This window comes from Lepisosteus oculatus, chromosome 4, assembly GCF_040954835.1.
Source record: "Lepisosteus oculatus isolate fLepOcu1 chromosome 4, fLepOcu1.hap2, whole genome shotgun sequence".
NCBI classification, from domain to species: domain Eukaryota; kingdom Metazoa; phylum Chordata; class Actinopteri; order Semionotiformes; family Lepisosteidae; genus Lepisosteus; species Lepisosteus oculatus.
In genome coordinates this window covers 33104651-33132513 of record NC_090699.1, presented here as the reverse complement: position 1 = coordinate 33132513, position 27863 = coordinate 33104651, and the positions used below count along the sequence as shown (strand labels likewise).

General features: G+C 38.9%; 3 protein-coding genes across 9 annotated transcripts; all 3 read right to left on the bottom strand.

Annotated features, from left to right (window-relative positions):
- Window positions 1-14: 14 nt before the first annotated feature.
- LOC138238174 (serine/threonine-protein kinase pim-3-like) lies at window positions 15-3922 on the bottom strand. Of its 2 annotated transcripts, XM_069188219.1 has the most exons (8): window positions 3816-3922; window positions 2679-2987; window positions 2257-2351; window positions 2091-2138; window positions 1303-1687; window positions 916-1092; window positions 710-821; window positions 15-241 (listed from the first exon to the last, which is right to left on the bottom strand). In XM_069188219.1, the coding sequence occupies exons 1-7, from the start codon at window positions 3853-3855 to the stop codon at window positions 730-732; spliced, it is 1146 nt and encodes a 381-aa protein (XP_069044320.1). In that variant the 5' UTR covers window positions 3856-3922; the 3' UTR covers window positions 15-241; window positions 710-729. The 2 variants fall into 2 exon arrangements, with proteins under 2 accessions (XP_069044320.1, XP_069044321.1); XM_069188220.1 differs by lacking the exon at window positions 2091-2138.
- Window positions 3923-7462: 3540 nt separating this feature from the next.
- On the bottom strand, window positions 7463-11299 carry LOC138238173 (serine/threonine-protein kinase pim-3-like). Of its 2 annotated transcripts, XM_069188217.1 has the most exons (8): window positions 11240-11299; window positions 10117-10425; window positions 9694-9788; window positions 9528-9575; window positions 8744-9128; window positions 8374-8550; window positions 8168-8279; window positions 7463-7699 (listed from the first exon to the last, which is right to left on the bottom strand). In XM_069188217.1, the coding sequence occupies exons 1-7, from the start codon at window positions 11277-11279 to the stop codon at window positions 8188-8190; spliced, it is 1146 nt and encodes a 381-aa protein (XP_069044318.1). In that variant the 5' UTR covers window positions 11280-11299; the 3' UTR covers window positions 7463-7699; window positions 8168-8187. The 2 variants fall into 2 exon arrangements, with proteins under 2 accessions (XP_069044318.1, XP_069044319.1); XM_069188218.1 differs by lacking the exon at window positions 9528-9575.
- A 3668-nt stretch (window positions 11300-14967) lies between these two features.
- LOC138238418 (serine/threonine-protein kinase pim-3-like) lies at window positions 14968-27835 on the bottom strand. Of its 5 annotated transcripts, XM_069189096.1 has the most exons (8): window positions 27750-27835; window positions 17543-17851; window positions 17120-17214; window positions 16954-17001; window positions 16170-16554; window positions 15800-15976; window positions 15594-15705; window positions 14968-15125 (listed from the first exon to the last, which is right to left on the bottom strand). In XM_069189096.1, the coding sequence occupies exons 1-7, from the start codon at window positions 27787-27789 to the stop codon at window positions 15614-15616; spliced, it is 1146 nt and encodes a 381-aa protein (XP_069045197.1). In that variant the 5' UTR covers window positions 27790-27835; the 3' UTR covers window positions 14968-15125; window positions 15594-15613. The 5 variants fall into 5 exon arrangements, with proteins under 5 accessions (XP_069045197.1, XP_069045198.1, XP_069045199.1 ...); XM_069189097.1 differs by lacking the exon at window positions 16954-17001; XM_069189098.1 differs by lacking the exons at window positions 16954-17001; window positions 17120-17214; window positions 17543-17851; window positions 27750-27835 and adding exons at window positions 24393-24440; window positions 24559-24653; window positions 24982-25231.
- Window positions 27836-27863: the final 28 nt, after the last annotated feature.

The window sequence follows — 27863 nt, the reverse complement described above, 5'->3', positions numbered from 1 at the left end:
TGAAACGAGAAAAATATAAATGTATCAATTACTACATCTACTGTAACAATTTCAATCCAAGACATTTAGCAATCTGTACTCAATCCAAAGTTGTCGCACGTGAGTATTGGCAAGGCTTAATATCATCTTTCATTTTCACCTTCTTGTAAATACAAATCCTCTCCTCATTAATCCAATGTCTCAGCAAAGAGAGGGTTACTCTGGAAGATACTCATCCATATATTATGGCTCTCAGACCAACCTAAAAATGAAATGGAACAAAAGAGAAAGAATAGCTAGGTCATGCACTAAAGAGCTATAGAAACCAGCCCCTGAAAGATGGTGTAGTAGTGGCAAAAGAATGAACATTTGTTTCCTATTGAGTGGTTTAACCTGAAGTAAAACATTATGAAACACGAATTCATTATGACTTGCTTTCACACCACCTAAAAGTTTCTTATTGAAAACCTAACAAATATGAATTTCTGGGCATGTACAATAGAGCTTTAATTTCCACACCACAGATTTATCATTTTAAAGGATCTAATACTGTCAAGACACTATTAAACATCATATGTTACTTACAAACTAAAATCTGAATCTGTCTGGCTTGTAAAACGTAAAGAAACTGGATAATCACTGTATTTTTGTACCATTGAAAACAGCAATATTTGTAATAGTGCTGTCTATTACAAACGTCACTCGGAATCCACAATATAGTACAACATACCCTCTTCCAATCCGGTGAATTCACGCCATCCAGGGGTGGAGCAGAATCTGCTCGAGGGATGGGCGATTCTCAGGCCGCCTGGCCAGGCAGCAACGAATGAGATTCCGACATTCTGTGCGGTAAAAAATAAGGAGACAGTTGGTTTGGAATGTCCTTTGATTGGTTCCGAATCACATTGGTTGATCGAATTGTCTTTTCAAGCTCACCTTTAGAGATACCCCTTGGGAAGTGCAGCACTCCCTTTAGAATTTCCCCGTCTGTCTTAAAAGGCAGGTCTCCGCAGATCATGTCATAAAGTACAATTCCTAGGGACCAGACAGTCACTGGGACACCGTGGCACTTTCCATAACGAAGCCACTCAGGAGGTGTGTATTCAGCTGTTCCTGTAGATGCAAGAAATTCCTAATTTCAATTAACCAATTAACACTAACTGCAAAAATTACTCTCTTATTTGTACCTTCACTTTCAAATATCGCCTTTCACTTTGAAACTCATTTCTGAAAACAAACCTAATATCTACTATTTTCCCCAGTTTTCTCAACAGGAGGGTGTGTTTGGTTATGGTCAAACCTTTTCAGCTCGCCTCCACTCACCTCGGAAATGTGTTTTGGCAGAGTCTTTCAGAATACAGCCACAGCCAAAGTCCAGCAATTTCAGCCTCTTGGTGTCTATCTGAACAAGGATATTCTCTGCCTTGATGTCTCTGTGCAGGACTCCACGCTGGTGGCAGTGCTGCAGGGTGTTGACCAGCTGCTGCAGGAAGTTCTGGGCTTCGGCCTCCTCCAAGAAGCCACCCCGCTCCTCAGTGAAGGCGAAAAGGTCCTGGCAGGGCTCGGGCCGCTCCTGAACCAGCAAATACTCATCAGGTAGCTCAAACCAGTCCAGCAGTTTGATCACTCCAGGGTACACTGGGTCATCGCCAACTATCAACAGCAGGACCAGCTCCAGGGGGAAATGTGCCACCTTATCCTCGAGTTTCTGTGTGGAAAAGTTCATATACAATTGCACCATATTAGAATGTGACCAAAAGGACCTGCACATTGGCACAAAAGATTAATCTACACAAACTATTTTGAACTGGTCATGAATGAGAAATGCTGCAATGAAACAGACCATATTATTCAAGGAAGCAGAAATTAGGAATTTGTTATTCACTTTCAATCTCTTCCAATAAACCAAAAAGTGGCCCATACTTTTTCTTGAGTTTACAATGGAAATGTTTGTTCTGTTAGGCTGGGCAGGAGTTTTAAAAGCTTTGGTATTGTGATTTGCAATTGCAGCATAAGGAACAATGAGGCCAGTTTCTTGAGGGACAGTGAAAGCAAATTTCATTTTTAAAGAGATCTAAGGAAAAAAAAACATCACAATATAGTTTACTTACAACCTGAGTCCATTTCACTTTATTCATTGGAACGTGTTTTACTGCCACCTGCATGAAAAAGAAAATAAAAAATATTATCTCTTCCACTTCTAAACCTCATGAGCACTATTGAAAACCTTGAGTTAAATGGATATCATGACCATTCTTAAGAAGTAAGGCTAATTACCGGAAGTCCATCTTCTTTTCTGAATCCAGCATAGACTGAGCCATATCCACCAGCTCCTAGCAAGTATGTTTCCATATAAAGTCGGTCAAAAGTTTCTGAAAATGAAATTGGGCAAAGTGAAGGCTGATGCATTTGCACAAAATAAACCAGCTGTCCCCTTAAAAAACCCTTCTGTAATATATTACCTAAAGCTTTAAAGGTTAAAGTTGGAGTTCAAAATATAATTATAAAATTAATGCAAGCTCTAGTTAAAAGTCCCATTATAACAATTAATAGTGTAAGAGAACTGTGAGACAATCACAGAGTGGCAGACTATTATTAATTAGTTTCAAAGTATTACAAAGTTTCAAAGTTTACAGAAGACAAAATGCAGTTGTAATAGCCAATAATACTAAATACGAATATAAAGAGTCCTCACTAACCTCTACATTGTGGGTCTGGTGTTCTCTTAGGAGTGTCCTGGGCAGGAGGAGGTTCACTACCTGCCTCATGACTTTCGCTGACTAGACTCTGTGAGCCAGAAAGCGATATTGTCTCACATGCTGAAATGTGTCCTCCATGTGAATCCTTCTTCCTTTTACAACTGATATCTTGCTCCATGCTTTCACCCATCTTTCTTTTTGACCTGCCACACTTTTTTTCTGAGCTCCTGCTGCTCTTGGTTCTTCTTCCCTCCCTGCTCTCCTGTCTGACATTCTCTCTCGGTATGGAAGAAGCTCCTGCCAAGGATCCTTGGACCCAAAAAGAAAACACAGTTGAACTACCTGAATGTCCTGTATGTATCCAGTCCTGTCTTTTGAAGGGTATCAACTCAGTCACGTACAAATGATTACTAAATTATTTCTGTATGGTCATAAGCAATCTCTTTCATTTAAATGCAGCTGTTGTTGTACAAACTAACCTTGAATTTCTTTATTTAGGATTTCTTAATACACAAAATATAATGATAGACTGTTGAGGAGACTGAGACAATTTAAGGTTTTCTTCACATAAAAAATGCACAAGGGAATTGTAGTAAAAGTAAAAGAGTGAAGAGCACTTATTCACATTATACATAATGTAACATATTTTAAACAATAATTAGGTTTCTTTAGAATACTTCATCTTTATTTGATCAAAGTTGTGTAGAATATACATTAAGTATGGGATGAGTTACATGTTTTTACATCAAAATTGAACACCTGCTACCTAGCCCTAAACATTGTAGATAGTGAAAAAGAATAACAGTAAAATGAAATTAATAGAAAAACTATATTACTGAAAATAATGAGGTTTCTTGAAGAAAAATACTTCCTTCTTGTTTTCAGAAATCCCCTAATTACTAATCTCTAGAAAGAGTGACAGTACCCTGGAGTTTAAAGAAGCTTTGGGTACAAGGCAGGACTATAACCCGGATGGGACACCTACTGTATCTATCACAAGGCAAAACATTATACTTAGATATTATATCACATGAAAATCAGCTACAGAAAAAAGATCAAAGTAATTTCTGATATATAATATGATCTTTCAAAACTTGAAACCAGTTTGATACTAGAAAAAAATTATGTATTTCTTACCGTCAGGTGAATCTAATCCAAAAAAAGAATTAGAATTCATTTTTAATGAGGTTCCCTCTCTGAATCCAGCTTAAAGTTTTGTAAGGTCAAAGTGTGATGGAAACACCTTATTTGCTTTATTTTTGTTGTTCTTACTTAAATTCTTGATGCCATGACAACAGCATTGATGTCACAATAATGAAATGGCTTGTAGTGGTCCAGGATTATGATGTCATCAGACAGAAGTATACTGGTTCCCCATATGCTATGGTTTCCTCTCACAAAAGAGCACGTTGCATCTTATGGTTGTTTAGCCATGTTTTAGAAAGTTTTGTTTATAAAGGAAGGATACTATTGTGGAAGTTGGAAACTCTTATATGTAGCTGAAGTGCTTATATGTTACACTCTTATATGAAACTCCAGATGTGTTGCTGAAGTTCATACATTTGTATCATTCAAGAAACTGCTAGATGAGAAGTTTGTCTTGGTTATGGCGACTAGCAACCACAGAAGCCAGATCTTATATACAGTGCCTTGCGAAAGTATTCGGCCCCCTTGAACTTTTCAACCTTTTGCCACATTTCAGGCTTCAAACATAAAGATATAAATTTATTTTATGTGAAGAATCACCAACAAGTGGGACACAATTGTGAAGTGGAACGAAATCTATTGGATTTTTGAAACTTTTTTAACTAATAAAAAAATTAAAAAGTGGGGCGTGCAAAATTATTCTGCCCCCTTGCGTTAATACTTTGTAGAGCCACGTTTTGCTGCGATTACAGCTGCAAGTCGCTTGCGGTATGTCTCTATCAGTTTTGCACATCGAGAGACTGAAATTCTTGCCCATTCTTCCTTGCAAAACAGCTCGAGCTCAGTGAGGTTGGATGGAGAGCGTTTGTGAACAGCAGTTTTCAGCTCTTTCCACAGATTCTCGATTGGATTCAGGTCTGGACTTTGACTTGGCCATTCAAACACCTGGATACGTTTATTTGTGAACCATTCCTTTGTAGATTTTGCTGTATGTTTGGGATCATTGTCTTGTTGGAAGATAAATCTCCGTCCCAGTTTCAGGTCTTTTGCAGACTCCAACAGGTTTTCATCCAGAATGGTCCTGTATTTGGCTGCATCCATCTTCCCCTCAATTTTAACCATCTTCCCTGTCCCTGCTGAAGAAAAGCAGGCCCAAACCATGATGCTGCCACCACCATGTTTGACAGTGGGGATGGTGTGTTGAGGGTGATGAGCTGTGTTGCTTTTACGCCAAACATATCGTTTTGCATTGTGGCCAAAAAGTTCGATTTTGGTTTCATCTGACCAGAGCACCTTCTTCCACATGTTTGGGGTGTCTCCCAGGTGGCTTGTGGCAAACTTTAGACGAGACTTTTTATGGATATCTTTGAGAAATGGCTTTCTTCTTGCCACTCTTCCATAAAGGCCAGATTTGTGCAGTGTAAGACTGATTGTTGTCCTATGGACAGACTCTCCCACCTCAGCTGTAGTTCTCTGCAGTTCATCCAGAGTGATCATGGGCCTCTTGGCTGCATCTCTGATCAGTCTTCTCCTTGTCTGAGCTGAAAGTTTAGAGGGACGGCCAGGTCTTGGTAGATTTGCAGTGGTCTGATACTCCTTCCATTTCAAGATGATCGCTTGCACAGTGCTCCTTGGGATGTTTGAAGCTTGGGAAATCTTTTTGTATCCAAATCCGGCTTTAAACTTCTCCACAACAGTATTACGGACCTGCCTGGTGTGTTCCTTGGTCTTCATGATGCTCTCTGCGCTTTCAACAGAACCTTGAGACTATCACAGAGCAGGTGCATTTATACAGAGACTTGATTACACACAGGTGGATTCTATTTAACACCATCAGTCATTTAGGACAACATTGGATCATTCAGAGATCCTCGCTGAACTTCTGGAGTGAGTTTGCTGCACTGAAAGTAAAGGGGCCGAATAATTTTGCACGCCCCACTTTTCATTTTTTTATTAGTTAAAAAGTTTCAAAAATCCAATAGATTTCGTTCCACTTCACAATTGTGTCCCACTTGTTGGTGATTCTTCACATAAAATAAATAATTTATATCTTTATGTTTGAAGCCTGAAATGTGGCAAAAGGTTGAAAAGTTCAAGGGGGCCGAATACTTTCGCAAGGCACTGTATGTCATGTGATTGTCTAAATTCATTTTCTAAAACCATTTATCATGACAATATGTATAGCTGAAATGTTCTTTGCTGTAATGAAAATGAACGGTATATTAAAAGCTATTATAAGTTCCAAAGTGATATTTATTAAGGTATCTTCTAATGCTATTTCTCACTGCAGCTAAACAGGTGTGAGCCTGGTCAGTACATGGATAGGAGACCTCCTGGGGAAAACCAAGCTTGCTGCTGGAAGAGGTGTTGGTGGGACCAGCAGGGAGCGCTTACCCTGCGGTCTGTGTGGGTCCTAATGCCCCAGTATAATGATGGGGACACTACTGTCGCAACGCTCCATGGAAAGTGAAGGGCATGGCAAGGCTGCAATGCAACCAAGGAAGTCTCCAGTCGTGACGACTCCTCGTACCACTGGATTCAGGCTTCTGGGGTCGAGAGAGTGGGATTGCCCCAGTGCAATGGCTTTCCCACTTCAAAAAGGGGAAACTTCCAAACAGATGAGCTACACAAAGTACAACCATCATCGTCGGACACGACAGACCACAACCAACAATGCTATTTCCAGCATATGATAAATAAAAAAAAAAAACTGAAAATGGGTTCTCGTGTCATCGATTTCTCTTTATATGGCATTGTGAAAAAGCGCTATACTGAGAGTAGTCCAACCTCTAAGTCTGAGACATTTAATTACTGCTGACTATGTGATTGTTTTTGGAATAACAGGCAGAGTCACTCTACAGTATTTTTAACATTGGAAACAACCTGGCGCAGACCTTTCCTCATATCTTGGCTGGATACCGCTGAGACATGATTTCCAAATGTTGTTAATTTTTTGGACATGCTGTACAAGACAGACAATATGTATATTGTCTTGTCATACTGTAGGCAGCAGGTTTATTATACTCCACTTAATAATAATAGTAATTACACATTTAGACTAATCTTAACCAGACTGCATCCTTAGGGAGTCTGAGAAAGCAGTGAATCTCAAGACTTGTCCATCTGTATCACAGAGCCTCTTGTATCTATTGCAGCACCCTGGAGTCTGTTCTGGAAGTATAGGGCTCAGGAAGGACTACACTAGTCCATCAAAGAGCTCACACACACTTGGACAATTTAGAGATCAATTAACCCAGCTAGTATGCCTAGAGGAGATCGTGCAAACACCACACAGAAAGTGCTTCAGTGTAGAAACAAACTCAGGACTCAACAGTTGTAAGGATGCTGCACAAACTGCTATTGTATTGTGCTGCTTACAGAGTCTAATTCAATTTTAGAATTACACAGGTCTGTATAGGTATATAAGGGATATTATACCAATTACATGTTTTATTTTTATATTGATATTAATGGCCCATACTTCATGAAATAGATATTAAATGTCTGATTTCTGACTCATAGGTAAATAAATGTTACTTAGACAAGTACCTTAGTGTTTTTATATTAATGAAATCAAGAGTTGCCACACTGTCCATTTCAGAGAAAAAATATTTATTGAAAATATTTTATTTTATGAAATGAGAAAAATATAAATGTATCAATTACTACATCTACTGTAACAATTTCAATCCAAGACATTTAGCAATCTGTACTCAATCCAAAGTTGTCGCACGTGAGTATTGGCAAGGCTTAATATCATCTTTCATTTTCACCTTCTTGTAAATACAAATCCTGTCCTCATTAATCCAATGTCTCAGCAAAGAGAGGGTTACTCTGGAAGATACTCATCCATATATTATGGCTCTCAGACCAACCTAAAAATGAAATGGAACAAAAGAGAAAGAATAGCTAGGTCATGCACTAAAGAGCTATAGAAACCAGCCCCTGAAAGATGGTGTAGTAGTGGCAAAAGAATGAACATTTGTTTCCTATTGAGTGGTTTAACCTGAAGTAAAACATTATGAAACACGAATTCATTATGACTTGCTTTCACACCACCTAAAAGTTTCTTATTGAAAACCTAACAAATATGCATTTCTGGGCACGTACAATAGAGCTTTAATTTCCACAGCACAGATTTATAATTTTAAAGGATCTAATACTGTCAAGACACTATTAAACATCATATGTTACTTACAAACTAAAATCTGAATCTGTCTGGCTTGTAAAACGTAAAGAAACTGGATAATCACTGTATTTTTGTACCATTGAAAACAGCAATATTTGTAATAGTGCTGTCTATTACAAATGTCACTCGGAATCCACAATATAGTACAACATACCCTCTTCCAATCCGGTGAATTCACGCCATCCAGGGGTGGAGCAGAATCTGCTCGAGGGATGGGCGATTCTCAGGCCGCCTGGCCAGGCAGCAACGAATGAGATTCCGACATTCTGTGGGGTAAAAAATAAGGAGACAGTTGGTTTGGAATGTCCTTTGATTGGTTCCGAATCACATTGGTTGATCAAATTGTCTTTTCAAGCTCACCTTTAGAGATACCCCTTGGGAAGTGCAGCACTCCCTTTAGAATATCCCCGTCTGTCTTAAAAGGCAGGTCTCCGCAGATCATGTCATAAAGTACAATTCCTAGGGACCAGACAGTCATTGGGACACCGTGGTACTTTCCATAACGAAGCCACTCAGGAGGTGTGTATTCAGCTGTTCCTGTAGACGCAAGAGACCAATTAACACTAACTGCAAAAATTACTCTCTTATTTGTATCTTCACTTTCAAATATCGCCTTTCACTTTGAAACTCATTTCTGAAAACAATCCTAATATCTACTATTTTCCCCAGTTTTCTCAACAGGAGGGTGTGTTTGGTTATGGTCAAACCTATTCAGCTCGCCTCCACTCACCTCGGAAATGTTTTTTGGCAGAGTCATTCAGAATACAGCCACAGCCAAAGTCCAGCAATTTCAGCCTCTTGGTGTCTATCTGAACAAGGATATTCTCTGCCTTGACATCTCTGTGCAGGACTCCACGCTGGTGGCAGTGCTGCAGGGTGTTGACCAGCTGCTGCAGGAAGTTCTGGGCTTCGGCCTCCTCCAAGAAGCCACCCCGCTCCTCAGTGAAGGCAAAAAGGTCCTGGCAGGGCTCGGGCCGCTCCTGAACCAGCAAATACTCATCAGGTAGCTCAAACCAGTCCAGCAGTTTGATCACTCCAGGGTACACTGGGTCATCGCCAACTATCAACAGCAGGACCAGCTCCAGGGGGAAATGTGACACCTTATCCTCAAGTTTCTGTGTGGAGTTCATATACAATTGCACAATATTAGAATGTGACCAAAAGGACCTGCACATTGGCACAAAAGTCTAATCTACACAAACTATTTTGAACTGGTCATGAATGAGAAATGCTGCAATGAAACAGACCATATTATTCAAGGAAGCAGAAATGATGTATTTGTTATTCACTTTCAATCTCTTCCATTAAACCAAGAAGTGGTCCATACTTTTTCTTGGGTTTACAATGGAAATGTTTGTTCTGTTAGGCTGGGCAGGAGTTTTAAAAGCTTTAGTATTGTGATCTGCAATTGCAACATAAGGAACAATGAGGCCAGTTTCATGAGGGACAGTGAAAGAAAATTTCATTTTTAAAGAGATCTAGGGAAAAAAAACATCACAATATACTATACTTACAACCTGAGTCCATTTCACTTTATTCATTGGAACATGTTTTACTGCCACCTGCATGAAAATGAGAACAAAAAATACTATCTCTTCCACTTCTAAACCTCATGGGCACTATTGAAAACCTTGAGTTAAATGGACATCATGACCATTTTTAAGAAGTAAGGCTAATTACCGGAAGTCCATCTTCTTTTCTGAATCCAGCATAGACTGAGCCATATCCACCAGCTCCTAACATGTATGTTTCCATATAAAGTCGGTCAAAACTTTCTGAAAATGAAATTGGACAAAATGAAGGCTGATGCACTTTGCACAAAATAAACCAGCTGTCCCCTTAAAAAATCCTTCTGTAATATATTACCTAAAGCTTTAAAGGTTAAAGTTGAAATTCAAAATATAATTATAAAATTAATGCAAGCTCTAGTTAAAAGTCCCATTATAACAATTAATAGTGTAAGAGAACTGTAAGACAGTCACAGAGTGGCAGACTATTATTAATTAGTTTCAAACTATTACAAAGGTTCAAAGTTTACAGAAGGCAAAATGCAGTTGTAATAGCCAATAATACTAAATACGAATATAAAGAGTCCTCACTAACCTCTACATTGTGGGTCTGGTGTTCTCTTAGGAGTGTCCTGGGCAGGAGGAGGTTCACTACCTGCCTCATGACTTTCGCTGACTAGACTCTGTGAGCCAGAAAGCGATATTGTCTCACATGCTGAAATGTGTCCTCCATGTGAATCCTTCATCCTTTTACAACTGATATCTTGCTCCATGCTTTCACCCATCTTTCTTTTTGACCTGCCACACTTTTTTTCTGAGCTCCTGCTGCTCTTGGTTCTTCTTCCCTCCCTGCTCTCCTGTCTGCCATTCTCTCTCGGTATGGAAGAAGCTCCTGCCAAGGATCCTTGGACCCAAAAAGAAAACACAGTTAAACTACCGGTCCTGTATGTATCCAGTCCTCATACAAATGACAGTCACATACAAATGATTACTAAATTATTTCTGTATGGTCATAAGCAATCTCTTTCATTTAAATGCAGCTGTTGTTGTATAAATTAACCTTGAATTTCTTTATTTAGGATTTCTTAATACACAAAATATAATGATAGACTGTTGAGGAGACTGAGACAATTTAAGGTTTTCTTCACATAAAAAATGCACAAGGGAATTGTAGTAAAAGTAAAAGAGTGAAGAGCACTTATTCACATTATACATAATGTAACATATTTTAAACAATAATTAGGTTTCTTTAGAATACTTCATCTTTATTTGATCAAAGTTGTGTAGAATATACATTAAGTATGAGATGAGTTACATGTTTTTACATCAAAATTTAACACCTGCTACCTAGCCATAAACATTGTAGATAGTGAAAAAGAATAACAGTAAAATGAAATTAATAGAAAAACTATATTACTGAAAATAATGAGGTTTCTTGAAGAAAAATACTTCCTTCTTGTTTTCAGAAATCCCCTAATTACTAATCTCTAGAAAGAGTGACAGTACCCTGGAGTTTAAAGAAGCTTTGGGTACAAGGCAGGACTATAACCCGGATGGGACACCTACTATATCTATCACAAGGCAAAACATTATACTTAGATATTATATCACATGAAAATCAGCTACAGAAAAAAGATCAAAGTAATTTCTGATATATAATATGATCTTTCAAAACTTGAAACCAGTTTGATACTAGAAAAAAATTATGTATTTCTTACCGTCAGGTGAATCTAATCCAAAAAAAGAATTAGAATTCATTTTTAATGAGGTTCCCTCTCTGAATCCTGCTTAAAGTTTTGTAAGGTCAAAGTGTGATGGAAACACCTTATTTGCTTTATTTTTGTTGTTCTTACTTAAATTCTTGATGCCATGACAACAGCATTGATGTCACAATAATGAAATGGCTTGTAGTGGTCCAGGATTATGATGTCATCAGACAGAAGTATACTGGTTCCCCATATGCTATGGTTTCCTCTCACAAAAGAGCAAGTTGCATCTTATGGTTGTTTAGCCATGTTTTAGAAAGTTTTGTTTATAAAGGAAGGATACTATTGTGGAAGTTGGAAACTCTTATATGTAGCTGAAGTGCTTATATGTTACACTCTTATATGAAACTCCAGATGTGTTGCTGAAGTTCATACATTTGTATCATTCAAGAAACTGCTAGATGAGAAGTTTGTCTTGGTTATGGCGACTAGCAACCACAGAAGCCAGATCTTATATACAGTGCCTTGCGAAAGTATTCGGCCCCCTTGAACTTTTCAACCTTTTGCCACATTTCAGGCTTCAAACATAAAGATATAAATTTATTTTATGTGAAGAATCACCAACAAGTGGGACACAATTGTGAAGTGGAACGAAATCTATTGGATTTTTGAAACTTTTTTAACTAATAAAAAAATTAAAAAGTGGGGCGTGCAAAATTATTCTGCCCCCTTGCGTTAATACTTTGTAGAGCCACGTTTTGCTGCGATTACAGCTGCAAGTCGCTTGCGGTATGTCTCTATCAGTTTTGCACATCGAGAGACTGAAATTCTTGCCCATTCTTCCTTGCAAAACAGCTCGAGCTCAGTGAGGTTGGATGGAGAGCGTTTGTGAACAGCAGTTTTCAGCTCTTTCCACAGATTCTCGATTGGATTCAGGTCTGGACTTTGACTTGGCCATTCAAACACCTGGATACGTTTATTTGTGAACCATTCCTTTGTAGATTTTGCTGTATGTTTGGGATCATTGTCTTGTTGGAAGATAAATCTCCGTCCCAGTTTCAGGTCTTTTGCAGACTCCAACAGGTTTTCATCCAGAATGGTCCTGTATTTGGCTGCATCCATCTTCCCCTCAATTTTAACCATCTTCCCTGTCCCTGCTGAAGAAAAGCAGGCCCAAACCATGATGCTGCCACCACCATGTTTGACAGTGGGGATGGTGTGTTGAGGGTGATGAGCTGTGTTGCTTTTACGCCAAACATATCGTTTTGCATTGTGGCCAAAAAGTTCGATTTTGGTTTCATCTGACCAGAGCACCTTCTTCCACATGTTTGGGGTGTCTCCCAGGTGGCTTGTGGCAAACTTTAGACGAGACTTTTTATGGATATCTTTGAGAAATGGCTTTCTTCTTGCCACTCTTCCATAAAGGCCAGATTTGTGCAGTGTAAGACTGATTGTTGTCCTATGGACAGACTCTCCCACCTCAGCTGTAGTTCTCTGCAGTTCATCCAGAGTGATCATGGGCCTCTTGGCTGCATCTCTGATCAGTCTTCTCCTTGTCTGAGCTGAAAGTTTAGAGGGACGGCCAGGTCTTGGTAGATTTGCAGTGGTCTGATACTCCTTCCATTTCAAGATGATCGCTTGCACAGTGCTCCTTGGGATGTTTGAAGCTTGGGAAATCTTTTTGTATCCAAATCCGGCTTTAAACTTCTCCACAACAGTATTACGGACCTGCCTGGTGTGTTCCTTGGTCTTCATGATGCTCTCTGCGCTTTCAACAGAACCTTGAGACTATCACAGAGCAGGTGCATTTATACAGAGACTTGATTACACACAGGTGGATTCTATTTAACACCATCAGTCATTTAGGACAACATTGGATCATTCAGAGATCCTCGCTGAACTTCTGGAGTGAGTTTGCTGCACTGAAAGTAAAGGGGCCGAATAATTTTGCACGCCCCACTTTTCATTTTTTTATTAGTTAAAAAGTTTCAAAAATCCAATAGATTTCGTTCCACTTCACAATTGTGTCCCACTTGTTGGTGATTCTTCACATAAAATAAATAATTTATATCTTTATGTTTGAAGCCTGAAATGTGGCAAAAGGTTGAAAAGTTCAAGGGGGCCGAATACTTTCGCAAGGCACTGTATGTCATGTGATTGTCTAAATTCATTTTCTAAAACCATTTATCATGACAATATGTATAGCTGAAATGTTCTTTGCTGTAATGAAAATGAACGGTATATTAAAAGCTATTATAAGTTCCAAAGTGATATTTATTAAGGTATCTTCTAATGCTATTTCTCACTGCAGCTAAACAGGTGTGAGCCTGGTCAGTACATGGATAGGAGACCTCCTGGGGAAAACCAAGCTTGCTGCTGGAAGAGGTGTTGGTGGGACCAGCAGGGAGCGCTTACCCTGCGGTCTGTGTGGGTCCTAATGCCCCAGTATAATGATGGGGACACTACTGTCGCAACGCTCCATGGAAAGTGAAGGGCATGGCAAGGCTGCAATGCAACCAAGGAAGTCTCCAGTCGTGACGACTCCTCGTACCACTGGATTCAGGCTTCTGGGGTCGAGAGAGTGGGATTGCCCCAGTGCAATGGCTTTCCCACTTCAAAAAGGGGAAACTTCCAAACAGATGAGCTACACAAAGTACAACCATCATCGTCGGACACGACAGACCACAACCAACAATGCTATTTCCAGCATATGATAAATAAAAAAAAAAAAAACTGAAAATGGGTTCTCGTGTCATCGATTTCTCTTTATATGGCATTGTGAAAAAGCATTATACTGAGAGTAGTCCAAACTCTAAGTCTGAGACATTTAATTACTGCTGACTATGTGATTGTTTTTGGAATAACAGGCAGAGTCACTCTACAGTATTTTTAACATTGGAAACAACCTGGCGCAGACCTTTCCTCATATCTTGGCTGGATACCGCTGAGACATGATTTCCAAATGTTGTTAATTTTTTGGACATGCTGTACAAGACAGACAATACGTATATTGTCTTGTCATACTGTAGGCAGCAGGTTTATTATACTCCACTTAATAATAATAGTAATTACACATTTAGACTAATCTTAACCAGACTGCATCCTTAGGGAGTCTGAGAAAGCAGTGAATCTCAAGACTTGTCCATCTGTATCACAGAGCCTCTTGTATCTATTGCAGCACCCTGGAGTCTGTTCTGAAAGTATAGGGCTCAGGAAGGACTACACTAGTCCATCAAAGAGCTCACACACACTTGGACAATTTAGAGATCAATTAACCCAGCTAGTATGCCTAGAGGAGATCGTGCAAACACCACACAGAAAGTGCTTCAGTGTAGAAACAAACTCAGGACTCAACAGTTGTAAGGATGCTGCACAAACTGCTATTGTATTGTGCTGCTTACAGAGTCTAATTCAATTTTAGAATTACACAGGTCTGTATAGGTATATAAGGGATATTATACCAATTACATGTTTTATTTTTATATTGATATTAATGGCCCATACTTCATGAAATAGATATTAAATGTCTGATTTCTGACTCATAGGTAAATAAATGTTACTTAGACAAGTACCTTAGTGTTTTTATATTAATGAAATCAAGAGTTGCCACACTGTCCATTTCAGAGAAAAAATATTTATTGAAAATATTTTATTTTATGAAATGAGAAAAATATAAATGTATCAATTACTACATCTACTGTAACAATTTCAATCCAAGACATTTAGCAATATGTACTCAATCCAAAGTTGTCGCACGTGAGTATTGGCAAGGCTTAATATCATCTTTCATTTTCACCTTCTTGTAAATACAAATCCTGTCCTCATTAATCCAATGTCTCAGCAAAGAGAGGGTTACTCTGGAAGATACTCATCCATATATTATGGCTCTCAGACCAACCTAAAAATGAAATGGAACAAAAGAGAAAGAATAGCTAGGTCATGCACTAAAGAGCTATAGAAACCAGCCCCTGAAAGATGGTGTAGTAGTGGCAAAAGAATGAACATTTGTTTCCTATTGAGTGGTTTAACCTGAAGTAAAACATTATGAAACACGAATTCATTATGACTTGCTTTCACACCACCTAAAAGTTTCTTATTGAAAACCTAACAAATATGAATTTCTGGGCATGTACAATAGAGCTTTAATTTCCACAGCACAGATTTATAATTTTAAAGGATCTAATACTGTCAAGACACTATTAAACATCATATGTTACTTACAAACTAAAATCTGAATCTGTCTGGCTTGTAAAACGTAAAGAAACTGGATAATCACTGTATTTTTGTACCATTGAAAACAGCAATATTTGTAATAGTGCTGTCTATTACAAATGTCACTCGGAATCCACAATATAGTACAACATACCCTCTTCCAATCCGGTGAATTCACGCCATCCAGGGGTGGAGCAGAATCTGCTCGAGGGATGGGCGATTCTCAGGCCGCCTGGCCAGGCAGCAACGAATGAGATTCCGACATTCTGTGGGGTAAAAAATAAGGAGACAGTTGGTTTGGAATGTCCTTTGATTGGTTCCGAATCACATTGGTTGATCAAATTGTCTTTTCAAGCTCACCTTTAGAGATACCCCTTGGGAAGTGCAGCACTCCCTTTAGAATATCCCCGTCTGTCTTAAAAGGCAGGTCTCCGCAGATCATGTCATAAAGTACAATTCCTAGGGACCAGACAGTCATTGGGACACCGTGGTACTTTCCATAACGAAGCCACTCAGGAGGTGTGTATTCAGCTGTTCCTGTAGACGCAAGAGACCAATTAACACTAACTGCAAAAATTACTCTCTTGTTTGTATCTTCACTTTCAAATATCGCCTTTCACTTTGAAACTCATTTCTGAAAACAATCCTAATATCTACTATTTTCCCCAGTTTTCTCAACAGGAGGGTGTGTTTGGTTATGGTCAAACCTATTCAGCTCGCCTCCACTCACCTCGGAAATGTTTTTTGGCAGAGTCATTCAGAATACAGCCACAGCCAAAGTCCAGCAATTTCAGCCTCTTGGTGTCTATCTGAACAAGGATATTCTCTGCCTTGACATCTCTGTGCAGGACTCCACGCTGGTGGCAGTGCTGCAGGGTGTTGACCAGCTGCTGCAGGAAGTTCTGGGCTTCGGCCTCCTCCAAGAAGCCACCCCGCTCCTCAGTGAAGGCAAAAAGGTCCTGGCAGGGCTCGGGCCGCTCCTGAACCAGCAAATACTCATCAGGTAGCTCAAACCAGTCCAGCAGTTTGATCACTCCAGGGTACACTGGGTCATCGCCAACTATCAACAGCAGGACCAGCTCCAGGGGGAAATGTGACACCTTATCCTCAAGTTTCTGTGTGGAGTTCATATACAATTGCACAATATTAGAATGTGACCAAAAGGACCTGCACATTGGCACAAAAGTCTAATCTACACAAACTATTTTGAACTGGTCATGAATGAGAAATGCTGCAATGAAACAGACCATATTATTCAAGGAAGCAGAAATGATGTATTTGTTATTCACTTTCAATCTCTTCCATTAAACCAAGAAGTGGTCCATACTTTTTCTTGGGTTTACAATGGAAATGTTTGTTCTGTTAGGCTGGGCAGGAGTTTTAAAAGCTTTAGTATTGTGATCTGCAATTGCAACATAAGGAACAATGAGGCCAGTTTCATGAGGGACAGTGAAAGAAAATTTCATTTTTAAAGAGATCTAGGGAAAAAAAACATCACAATATACTATACTTACAACCTGAGTCCATTTCACTTTATTCATTGGAACATGTTTTACTGCCACCTGCATGAAAATGAGAACAAAAAATACTATCTCTTCCACTTCTAAACCTCATGGGCACTATTGAAAACCTTGAGTTAAATGGACATCATGACCATTTTTAAGAAGTAAGGCTAATTACCGGAAGTCCATCTTCTTTTCTGAATCCAGCATAGACTGAGCCATATCCACCAGCTCCTAACATGTATGTTTCCATATAAAGTCGGTCAAAACTTTCTGAAAATGAAATTGGACAAAATGAAGGCTGATGCACTTTGCACAAAATAAACCAGCTGTCCCCTTAAAAAATCCTTCTGTAATATATTACCTAAAGCTTTAAAGGTTAAAGTTGAAATTCAAAATATAATTATAAAATTAATGCAAGCTCTAGTTAAAAGTCCCATTATAACAATTAATAGTGTAAGAGAACTGTAAGACAGTCACAGAGTGGCAGACTATTATTAATTAGTTTCAAACTATTACAAAGGTTCAAAGTTTACAGAAGGCAAAATGCAGTTGTAATAGCCAATAATACTAAATACGAATATAAAGAGTCCTCACTAACCTCTACATTGTGGGTCTGGTGTTCTCTTAGGAGTGTCCTGGGCAGGAGGAGGTTCACTACCTGCCTCATGACTTTCGCTGACTAGACTCTGTGAGCCAGAAAGCGATATTGTCTCACATGCTGAAATGTGTCCTCCATGTGAATCCTTCATCCTTTTACAACTGATATCTTGCTCCATGCTTTCACCCATCTTTCTTTTTGACCTGCCACACTTTTTTTCTGAGCTCCTGCTGCTCTTGGTTCTTCTTCCCTCCCTGCTCTCCTGTCTGCCATTCTCTCTCGGTATGGAAGAAGCTCCTGCCAAGGATCCTTGGACCCAAAAAGAAAACACAGTTAAACTACCGGTCCTGTATGTATCCAGTCCTGTCTTTTGAAGGTTATCAACTCAGTCACATACAAATGATTACTAAATTATTTCTGTATGGTCATAAGCAATCTCTTTCATTTAAATGCAGCTGTTGTTGTATAAATTAACCTTGAATTTCTTTATTTAGGATTTCTTAATACACAAAATATAATGATAGACTGTTGAGGAGACTGAGACAATTTAAGGTTTTCTTCACATAAAAAATGCACAAGGGAATTGTAGTAAAAGTAAAAGAGTGAAGAGCACTTATTCACATTATACATAATGTAACATATTTTAAACAATAATTAGGTTTCTTTAGAATACTTCATCTTTATTTGATCAAAGTTGTGTAGAATATACATTAAGTATGAGATGAGTTACATGTTTTTACATCAAAATTTAACACCTGCTTCCTAGCCATAAACATTGTAGATAGTGAAAAAGAATAACAGTAAAATGAAATTAATAGAAAAACTATATTACTGAAAATAATGAGGTTTCTTGAAGAAAAATACTTCCTTCTTGTTTTCAGAAATCCCCTAATTACTAATCTCTAGAAAGAGTGACAGTACCCTGGAGTTTAAAGAAGCTTTGGGTACAAGGCAGGACTATAACCCGGATGGGACACCTACTGTATCTATCACAAGGCAAAAAATTATACTTAGATATTATATCACATGAAAATCAGCTACAGAAAAAAGATCAAAGTAATTTCTGATATATAATATGATCTTTCAAAACTTGAAACCAGTTTGATACTAGAAAAAAATTATGTATTTCTTACCGTCAGGCGAATCTAATCCAAAAAAAGAATTAGAATTCATTTTTAATGAGGTTCCCTCTCTGAATCCAGCTTAAAGTTTTGTAAGGTCAAAGTGTGATGGAAACACCTTATTTGCTTTATTTTTGTTGTTCTTACTTAAATTCTTGATGCCATGACAACAGCATTGATGTCACAATAATGAAATGGCTTGTAGTGGTCCAGGATTATGATGTCATCAGACAGAAGTATACTGGTTCCCCATATGCTATGGTTTCCTCTCACAAAAGAACAAGTTGCATCTTATGGTTGTTTAGCCATGTTTTAGAAAGTTTTGTTTATAAAGGAAGGATACTATTGTGGAAGTTGGAAACTCTTATATGTAGCTGAAGTGCTTATATGTTACACTCTTATATGAAACTCCAGATGTGTTGCTGAAGTTCATACATTTGTATCATTCAAGAAACTGCTAGATGAGAAGTTTGTCTTGGTTATGGCGACTAGCAACCACAGAAGCCAGATCTTATATACAGTGCCTTGCGAAAGTATTCGGCCCCCTTGAACTTTTCAACCTTTTGCCACATTTCAGGCTTCAAACATAAAGATATAAATTTATTTTATGTGAAGAATCACCAACAAGTGGGACACAATTGTGAAGTGGAACGAAATCTATTGGATTTTTGAAACTTTTTTAACTAATAAAAAAATTAAAAAGTGGGGCGTGCAAAATTATTCGGCCCCCTTGCGTTAATACTTTGTAGAGCCACGTTTTGCTGCGATTACAGCTGCAAGTCGCTTGCGGTATGTCTCTATCAGTTTTGCACATCGAGAGACTGAAATTCTTGCCCATTCTTCCTTGCAAAACAGCTCGAGCTCAGTGAGGTTGGATGGAGAGCGTTTGTGAACAGCAGTTTTCAGCTCTTTCCACAGATTCTCGATTGGATTCAGGTCTGGACTTTGACTTGGCCATTCAAACACCTGGATACGTTTATTTGTGAACCATTCCTTTGTAGATTTTGCTGTATGTTTGGGATCATTGTCTTGTTGGAAGATAAATCTCCGTCCCAGTTTCAGGTCTTTTGCAGACTCCAACAGGTTTTCATCCAGAATGGTCCTGTATTTGGCTGCATCCATCTTCCCCTCAATTTTAACCATCTTCCCTGTCCCTGCTGAAGAAAAGCAGGCCCAAACCATGATGCTGCCACCACCATGTTTGACAGTGGGGATGGTGTGTTGAGGGTGATGAGCTGTGTTGCTTTTACGCCAAACATATCGTTTTGCATTGTGGCCAAAAAGTTCGATTTTGGTTTCATCTGACCAGAGCACCTTCTTCCACATGTTTGGGGTGTCTCCCAGGTGGCTTGTGACAAACTTTAGACGAGACTTTTTATGGATATCTTTGAGAAATGGCTTTCTTCTTGCCACTCTTCCATAAAGGCCAGATTTGTGCAGTGTAACACTGATTGTTGTCCTATGGACAGACTCTCCCACCTCAGCTGTAGTTCTCTGCAGTTCATCCAGAGTGATCATGGGCCTCTTGGCTGCATCTCTGATCAGTCTTCTCCTTGTCTGAGCTGAAAGTTTAGAGGGACGGCCAGGTCTTGGTAGATTTGCAGTGGTCTGATACTCCTTCCATTTCAAGATGATCGCTTGCACAGTGCTCCTTGGGATGTTTGAAGCTTGGGAAATCTTTTTGTATCCAAATCCGGCTTTAAACTTCTCCACAACAGTATTACGGACCTGCCTGGTGTGTTCCTTGGTCTTCATGATGCTCTCTGCGCTTTCAACAGAACCTTGAGACTATCACAGAGCAGGTGCATTTATACAGAGACTTGATTACACACAGGTGGATTCTATTTAACACCATCAGTCATTTAGGACAACATTGGATCATTCAGAGATCCTCGCTGAACTTCTGGAGTGAGTTTGCTGCACTGAAAGTAAAGGGGCCGAATAATTTTGCACGCCCCACTTTTCATTTTTTTATTAGTTAAAAAGTTTCAAAAATCCAATAGATTTCGTTCCACTTCACAATTGTGTCCCACTTGTTGGTGATTCTTCACATAAAATAAATAATTTATATCTTTATGTTTGAAGCCTGAAATGTGGCAAAAGGTTGAAAAGTTCAAGGGGGCCGAATACTTTCGCAAGGCACTGTATGTCATGTGATTGTCTAAATTCATTTTCTAAAACCATTTATCATGACAATATGTATAGCTGAAATGTTCTTTGCTGTAATGAAAATGAACGGTATATTAAAAGCTATTATAAGTTCCAAAGTGATATTTATTAAGGTATCTTCTAATGCTATTTCTCACTGCAGCTAAACAGGTGTGAGCCTGGTCAGTACATGGATAGGAGACCTCCTGGGGAAAACCAAGCTTGCTGCTGGAAGAGGTGTTGGTGGGACCAGCAGGGAGCGCTTACCCTGCGGTCTGTGTGGGTCCTAATGCCCCAGTATAATGATGGGGACACTACTGTCGCAACGCTCCATGGAAAGTGAAGGGCATGGCAAGGCTGCAATGCAACCAAGGAAGTCTCCAGTCGTGACGACTCCTCGTACCACTGGATTCAGGCTTCTGGGGTCGAGAGAGTGGGATTGCCCCAGTGCAATGGCTTTCCCACTTCAAAAAGGGGAAACTTCCAAACAGATGAGCTACACAAAGTACAACCATCATCGTCGGACACGACAGACCACAACCAACAATGCTATTTCCAGCATATGATAAATAAAAAAAAAAAAACTGAAAATGGGTTCTCGTGTCATCGATTTCTCTTTATATGGCATTGTGAAAAAGCGCTATACTGAGAGTAGTCCAACCTCTAAGTCTGAGACATTTAATTACTGCTGACTATGTGATTGTTTTTGGAATAACAGGCAGAGTCACTCTACAGTATTTTTAACATTGGAAACAACCTGGCGCAGACCTTTCCTCATATCTTGGCTGGATACCGCTGAGACATGATTTCCAAATGTTGTTAATTTTTTGGACATGCTGTACAAGACAGACAATATGTATATTGTCTTGTCATACTGTAGGCAGCAGGTTTATTATACTCCACTTAATAATAATAGTAATTACACATTTAGACTAATCTTAACCAGACTGCATCCTTAGGGAGTCTGAGAAAGCAGTGAATCTCAAGACTTGTCCATCTGTATCACAGAGCCTCTTGTATCTATTGCAGCACCCTGGAGTCTGTTCTGGAAGTATAGGGCTCAGGAAGGACTACACTAGTCCATCAAAGAGCTCACACACACTTGGACAATTTAGAGATCAATTAACCCAGCTAGTATGCCTAGAGGAGATCGTGCAAACACCACACAGAAAGTGCTTCAGTGTAGAAACAAACTCAGGACTCAACAGTTGTAAGGATGCTGCACAAACTGCTATTGTATTGTGCTGCTTACAGAGTCTAATTCAATTTTAGAATTACACAGGTCTGTATAGGTATGTAAGGGATATTATACCAATTACATGTTTTATTTTTATATTGATATTAATGGCCCATACTTCATGAAATAGATATTAAATGTCTGATTTCTGACTCATAGGTAAATAAATGTTACTTAGACAAGTACCTTAGTGTTTTTATATTAATGAAATCAAGAGTTGCCACACTGTCCATTTCAGAGAAAAAATATTTATTGAAAATATTTTATTTTATGAAACGAGAAAAATATAAATGTATCAATTACTACATCTACTGTAACAATTTCAATCCAAGACATTTAGCAATCTGTACTCAATCCAAAGTTGTCGCACGCGAGTATTGGGAAGGCTTAATATCATCTTTCATTTTCACCTTCTTGTAAATACAAATCCTGTCCTCATTAATCCAATGTCTCAGCAAAGAGAGGGTTACTCTGGAAGATACTCATCCATATATTATGGCTCTCAGACCAACCTAAAAATGAAATGGAACAAAAGAGAAAGAATAGCTAGGTCATGCACTAAAGAGCTATAGAAACCAGCCCCTGAAAGATGGTGTAGTAGTGGCAAAAGAATGAACATTTGTTTCCTATTGAGTGGTTTAACCTGAAGTAAAACATTATGAAACACGAATTCATTATGACTTGCTTTCACACCACATAAAAGTTTCTTATTGAAAACCTAACAAATATGAATTTCTGGGCATGTACAATAGAACTTTAATTTCCACAGCACAGATTTATCATTTTAAAGGATCTAATACTGTCAAGACACTATTAAACATCATATGTTACTTACAAACTAAAATCTGAATCTGTCTGGCTTGTAAAACGTAAAGAAACTGGATTATCACTGTATTTTTGTACCATTGAAAACAGCAATATTTGTAATTGTGCTGTCTATTACAAATGTCAATCGGAATCCACAATATAGTACAACATACCCTCTTCCAATCCGGTGAATTCACGCCATCCAGGGGTGGAGCAGAATCTGCTCGAGGGATGGGCGATTCTCAGGCCGCCTGGCCAGGCAGCAACGAATGAGATTCCGACATTCTGTGGGGTAAAAAATAAGGAGACAGTTGGTTTGGAATGTCCTTTGATTGGTTCCGAATCACATTGGTTGATCAAATTGTCATTTCAAGCTCACCTTTAGAGATACCCCTTGGGAAGTGCAGCACTCCCTTTAGAATTTCCCCGTCTGTCTTAAAAGGCAGGTCTCCGCAGATCATGTCATAAAGTACAATTCCTAGGGACCAGACAGTCACTGGGACACCGTGGCACTTTCCATAACGAAGCCACTCAGGAGGTGTGTATTCAGCTGTTCCTGTAGATGCAAGAGACCAATTAACACTAACTGCAAAAATTACTCTCTTATTTGTATCTTCACTTTCAAATATCGCCTTTCACTTTGAAACTCATTTCTGAAAACAAACCTAATATCTACTATTTTCCCCAGTTTTCTCAACAGGAGGGTGTGTTTGGTTATGGTCAAACCTTTTCAGCTCGCCTCCACTCACCTCGGAAATGTGTTTTGGCAGAGTCATTCAGAATACAGCCACAGCCAAAGTCCAGCAATTTCAGCCTCTTGGTGTCTATCTGAACAAGGATATTCTCTGCCTTGATGTCTCTGTGCAGGACTCCACGCTGGTGGCAGTGCTGCAGGGTGTTGACCAGCTGCTGCAGGAAGTTCTGGGCTTCGGCCTCCTCCAAGAAGCCACCCCGCTCCTCAGTGAAGGCGAAAAGGTCCTGGCAGGGCTCGGGCCGCTCCTGAACCAGCAAATACTCATCAGGTAGCTCAAACCAGTCCAGCAGTTTGATCACTCCAGGGTACACTGGGTCATCGCCAACTATCAACAGCAGGACCAGCTCCAGGGGGAAATGTGCCACCTTATCCTCGAGTTTCTGTGTGGAAAAGTTCATATACAATTGCACCATATTAGAATGTGACCAAAAGGACCTGCACATTGGCACAAAAGATTAATCTACACAAACTATTTTGAACTGGTCATGAATGAGAAATGCTGCAATGAAACAGACCATATTATTCGAGGAAGCAGAAATTAGGAATTTGTTATTCACTTTCAATCTCTTCCAATAAACCAAAAAGTGGCCCATACTTTTTCTTGAGTTTACAATGGAAATGTTTGTTCTGTTAGGCTGGGCAGGAGTTTTAAAAGCTTTGGTATTGTGATTTGCAATTGCAGCATAAGGAACAATGAGGCCAGTTTCTTGAGGGACAGTGAAAGCAAATTTCATTTTTAAAGAGATCTAAGGAAAAAAAAACATCACAATATAGTTTACTTACAACCTGAGTCCATTTCACTTTATTCATTGGAACGTGTTTTACTGCCACCTGCATGAAAAAGAAAATAAAAAATATTATCTCTTCCACTTCTAAACCTCATGAGCACTATTGAAAACCTTGAGTTAAATGGATATCATGACCATTCTTAAGAAGTAAGGCTAATTACCGGAAGTCCATCTTCTTTTCTGAATCCAGCATAGACTGAGCCATATCCACCAGCTCCTAGCAAGTATGTTTCCATATAAAGTCGGTCAAAAGTTTCTGAAAATGAAATTGGACAAAGTGAAGGCTGATGCACTTTGCACAAAATAAACCAGCTGTCCCCTTAAAAAACCCTTCTGTAATATATTACCTAAAGCTTTAAAGGTTAAAGTTGGAGTTCAAAATATAATTATAAAATTAATGCAAGCTCTAGTTAAAAGTCCCATTATAACAATTAATAGTGTAAGAGAACTGTGAGACAATCACAGAGTGGCAGACTATTATTAATTAGTTTCAAAGTATTACAAAGTTTCAAAGTTTACAGAAGACAAAATGCAGTTGTAATAGCCAATAATACTAAATACGAATATAAAGAGTCCTCACTAACCTCTACATTGTGGGTCTGGTGTTCTCTTAGGAGTGTCCTGGGCAGGAGGAGGTTCACTACCTGCCTCATGACTTTCGCTGACTAGACTCTGTGAGCCAGAAAGCGATATTGTCTCACATGCTGAAATGTGTCCTCCATGTGAATCCTTCTTCCTTTTACAACTGATATCTTGCTCCATGCTTTCACCCATCTTTCTTTTTGACCTGCCACACTTTTTTTCTGAGCTCCTGCTGCTCTTGGTTCTTCTTCCCTCCCTCCTCTCCTGTCTGACATTCTCTCTCGGTATGGAAGAAGCTCCTGCCAATGATCCTTGGACCCAAAAAGAAAACACAGTTGAACTACCTGAATGTCCTGTATGTACAGTGCCTTGCGAAAGTATTCGGCCCCCTTGAACTTTTCAACCTTTTGCCACATTTCAGGCTTCAAACATAAAGATATAAATTTTTTATTTTATGTGAAGAATCACCAACAAGTGGGACACAATTGTGAAGTGGAACGAAATCTATTGGATTTTTGAAACTTTTTTAACTAATAAAAAAATGAAAAGTGGGGCGTGCAAAATTATTCGGCCCCTTTACTTTCAGTGCAGCAAACTCACTCCAGAAGTTCAGCGAGGATCTCTGAATGATCCAATGTTGTCCTAAATGACTGATGGTGTTAAATAGAATCCACCTGTGTGTAATCAAGTCTCTGTATAAATGCACCTGCTCTGTGATAGTCTCAAGGTTCTGTTGAAAGCGCAGAGAGCATCATGAAGACCAAGGAACACACCAGGCAGGTCCGTAATACTGTTGTGGAGAAGTTTAAAGCCGGATTTGGATACAAAAAGATTTCCCAAGCTTCAAACATCCCAAGGAGCACTGTGCAAGCGATCATCTTGAAATGGAAGGAGTATCAGACCACTGCAAATCTACCAAGACCTGGCCGTCCCTCTAAACTTTCAGCTCAGACAAGGAGAAGACTGATCAGAGATGCAGCCAAGAGGCCCATGATCACTCTGGATGAACTGCAGAGAACTACAGCTGAGGTGGGAGAGTCTGTCCATAGGACAACAATCAGTCTTACACTGCACAAATCTGGCCTTTATGGAAGAGTGGCAAGAAGAAAGCCATTTCTCAAAGATATCCATAAAAAGTCTCGTCTAAAGTTTGCCACAAGCCACCTGGGAGACACCCCAAACATGTGGAAGAAGGTGCTCTGGTCAGATGAAACCAAAATCGAACTTTTTGGCCACAATGCAAAACGATATGTTTGGCGTAAAAGCAACACAGCTCATCACCCTCAACACACCATCCCCACTGTCAAACATGGTGGTGGCAGCATCATGGTTTGGGCCTGCTTTTCTTCAGCAGGGACAGGGAAGATGGTTAAAATTGAGGGGAAGATGGATGCAGCCAAATACAGGACCATTCTGGATGAAAACCTGTTGGAGTCTGCAAAAGACCTGAAACTGGGACGGAGATTTATCTTCCAACAAGACAATGATCCCAAACATACAGCAAAATCTACAAAGGAATGGTTCACAAATAAACGTATCCAGGTGTTTGAATGGCCAAGTCAAAGTCCAGACCTGAATCCAATCGAGAATCTGTGGAAAGAGCTGAAAACTGCTGTTCACAAACGCTCTCCATCCAACCTCACTGAGCTCGAGCTGTTTTGCAAGGAAGAATGGGCAAGAATTTCAGTCTCTCGATGTGCAAAACTGATAGAGACATACCCCAAGCGACTTGCAGCTGTAATCGCAGCAAAAGGTGGCTCTACAAAGTATTAACGCATAATTTAAATAATTTTGCACGCCCCACTTTTCATTTTTTTATTAGTTAAAAAAGTTTCAAAAATCCAATAGATTTCGTTCCACTTCACAATTGTGTCCCACTTGTTGGTGATTCTTCACATAAAATTAAAAATTTATATCTTTATGTTTGAAGCCTGAAATGTGGCAAAAGGTTGAAAAGTTCAAGGGGGCCGAATACTTTCGCAAGGCACTGTATCCAGTCCTGTCTTTTGAAGGGTATCAACTCAGTCACGTACAAATGATTACTAAATTATTTCTGTATGGTCATAAGCAATCTCTTTCATTTAAATGCAGCTGTTGTTGTATAAATTAACCTTGAATTTCTTTATTTAGGATTTCTTAATACACAAAATATAATGATAGACTGTTGAGGAGACTGAGACAATTTAAGGTTTTCTTCACATAAAAAATGCACAAGGGAATTGTAGTAAAAGTAAAAGAGTGAAGAGCACTTATTCACATTATACATAATGTAACATATTTTAAACAATAATTAGGTTTCTTTAGAATACTTCATCTTTATTTGATCAAAGTTGTGTAGAATATACATTAAGTATGAGATGAGTTACATGTTTTTACATCAGAATTTAACACCTGCTACCTAGCCATAAACATTGTAGATAGTGAAAAAGAATAACAGTAAAATGAAATTAATAGAAAAACTATATTACTGAAAATAATGAGGTTTCTTGAAGAAAAATACTTCCTTCTTGTTTTCAGAAATCCCCTAATTACTAATCTCTAGAAAGAGTGACAGTACCCTGGAGTTTAAAGAAGCTTTGGGTACAAGGCAGGACTATACCCTGGATGGGACACCTATCTATCACAAGGCAAAACATTATACAGTACTTAGATATTATATCACATGAAAATCAGCTACAGAAAAAAGATCAAAGTAATTTCGGAAATATAATATAATCTCTCAATACTTGAAACCAGTTTGATACTAGAACAAATGGTATTTATTTCTTACCGTCAGATGAATCTAATCTAAATAAAGAATTAGAATTCATTTTTAATGAGGTTCCCTCTCTGAATCCAGCTTAAAGTTTTGTAAGGTCAAAGTGTGATGAAAACACCTTAATTG

Excerpts from the sequence above, each read along its gene's own strand:
- LOC138238174 (XM_069188219.1), bottom strand. The coding sequence starts at position 3,855 with ATGAATTCTAATTCTTTTTTTGGATTAGATTCACCTGACG. Across the intron at positions 2,988-3,815 it reads TGGATTAGATTCACCTGACG|GATCCTTGGCAGGAGCTTCT; the intron begins GTAAGAAATACA and ends TTTGGGTCCAAG. Across the intron at positions 822-915 it reads CCCAAGGGGTATCTCTAAAG|AATGTCGGAATCTCATTCGT; the intron begins GTGAGCTTGAAA and ends TTTACCGCACAG.
- LOC138238173 (XM_069188217.1), bottom strand. The coding sequence starts at position 11,279 with ATGAATTCTAATTCTTTTTTTGGATTAGATTCACCTGACG. Across the intron at positions 9,576-9,693 it reads GAAAAGAAGATGGACTTCCG|GTGGCAGTAAAACATGTTCC; the intron begins GTAATTAGCCTT and ends ATTTTCATGCAG. Across the intron at positions 8,280-8,373 it reads CCCAAGGGGTATCTCTAAAG|AATGTCGGAATCTCATTCGT; the intron begins GTGAGCTTGAAA and ends TTTACCCCACAG.
- LOC138238418 (XM_069189096.1), bottom strand. The coding sequence starts at position 27,789 with ATGAATTCTAATTCTTTATTTAGATTAGATTCATCTGACG. Across the intron at positions 17,002-17,119 it reads GAAAAGAAGATGGACTTCCG|GTGGCAGTAAAACATGTTCC; the intron begins GTAATTAGCCTT and ends ATTTTCATGCAG. Across the intron at positions 15,706-15,799 it reads CCCAAGGGGTATCTCTAAAG|AATGTCGGAATCTCATTCGT; the intron begins GTGAGCTTGAAA and ends TTTACCCCACAG.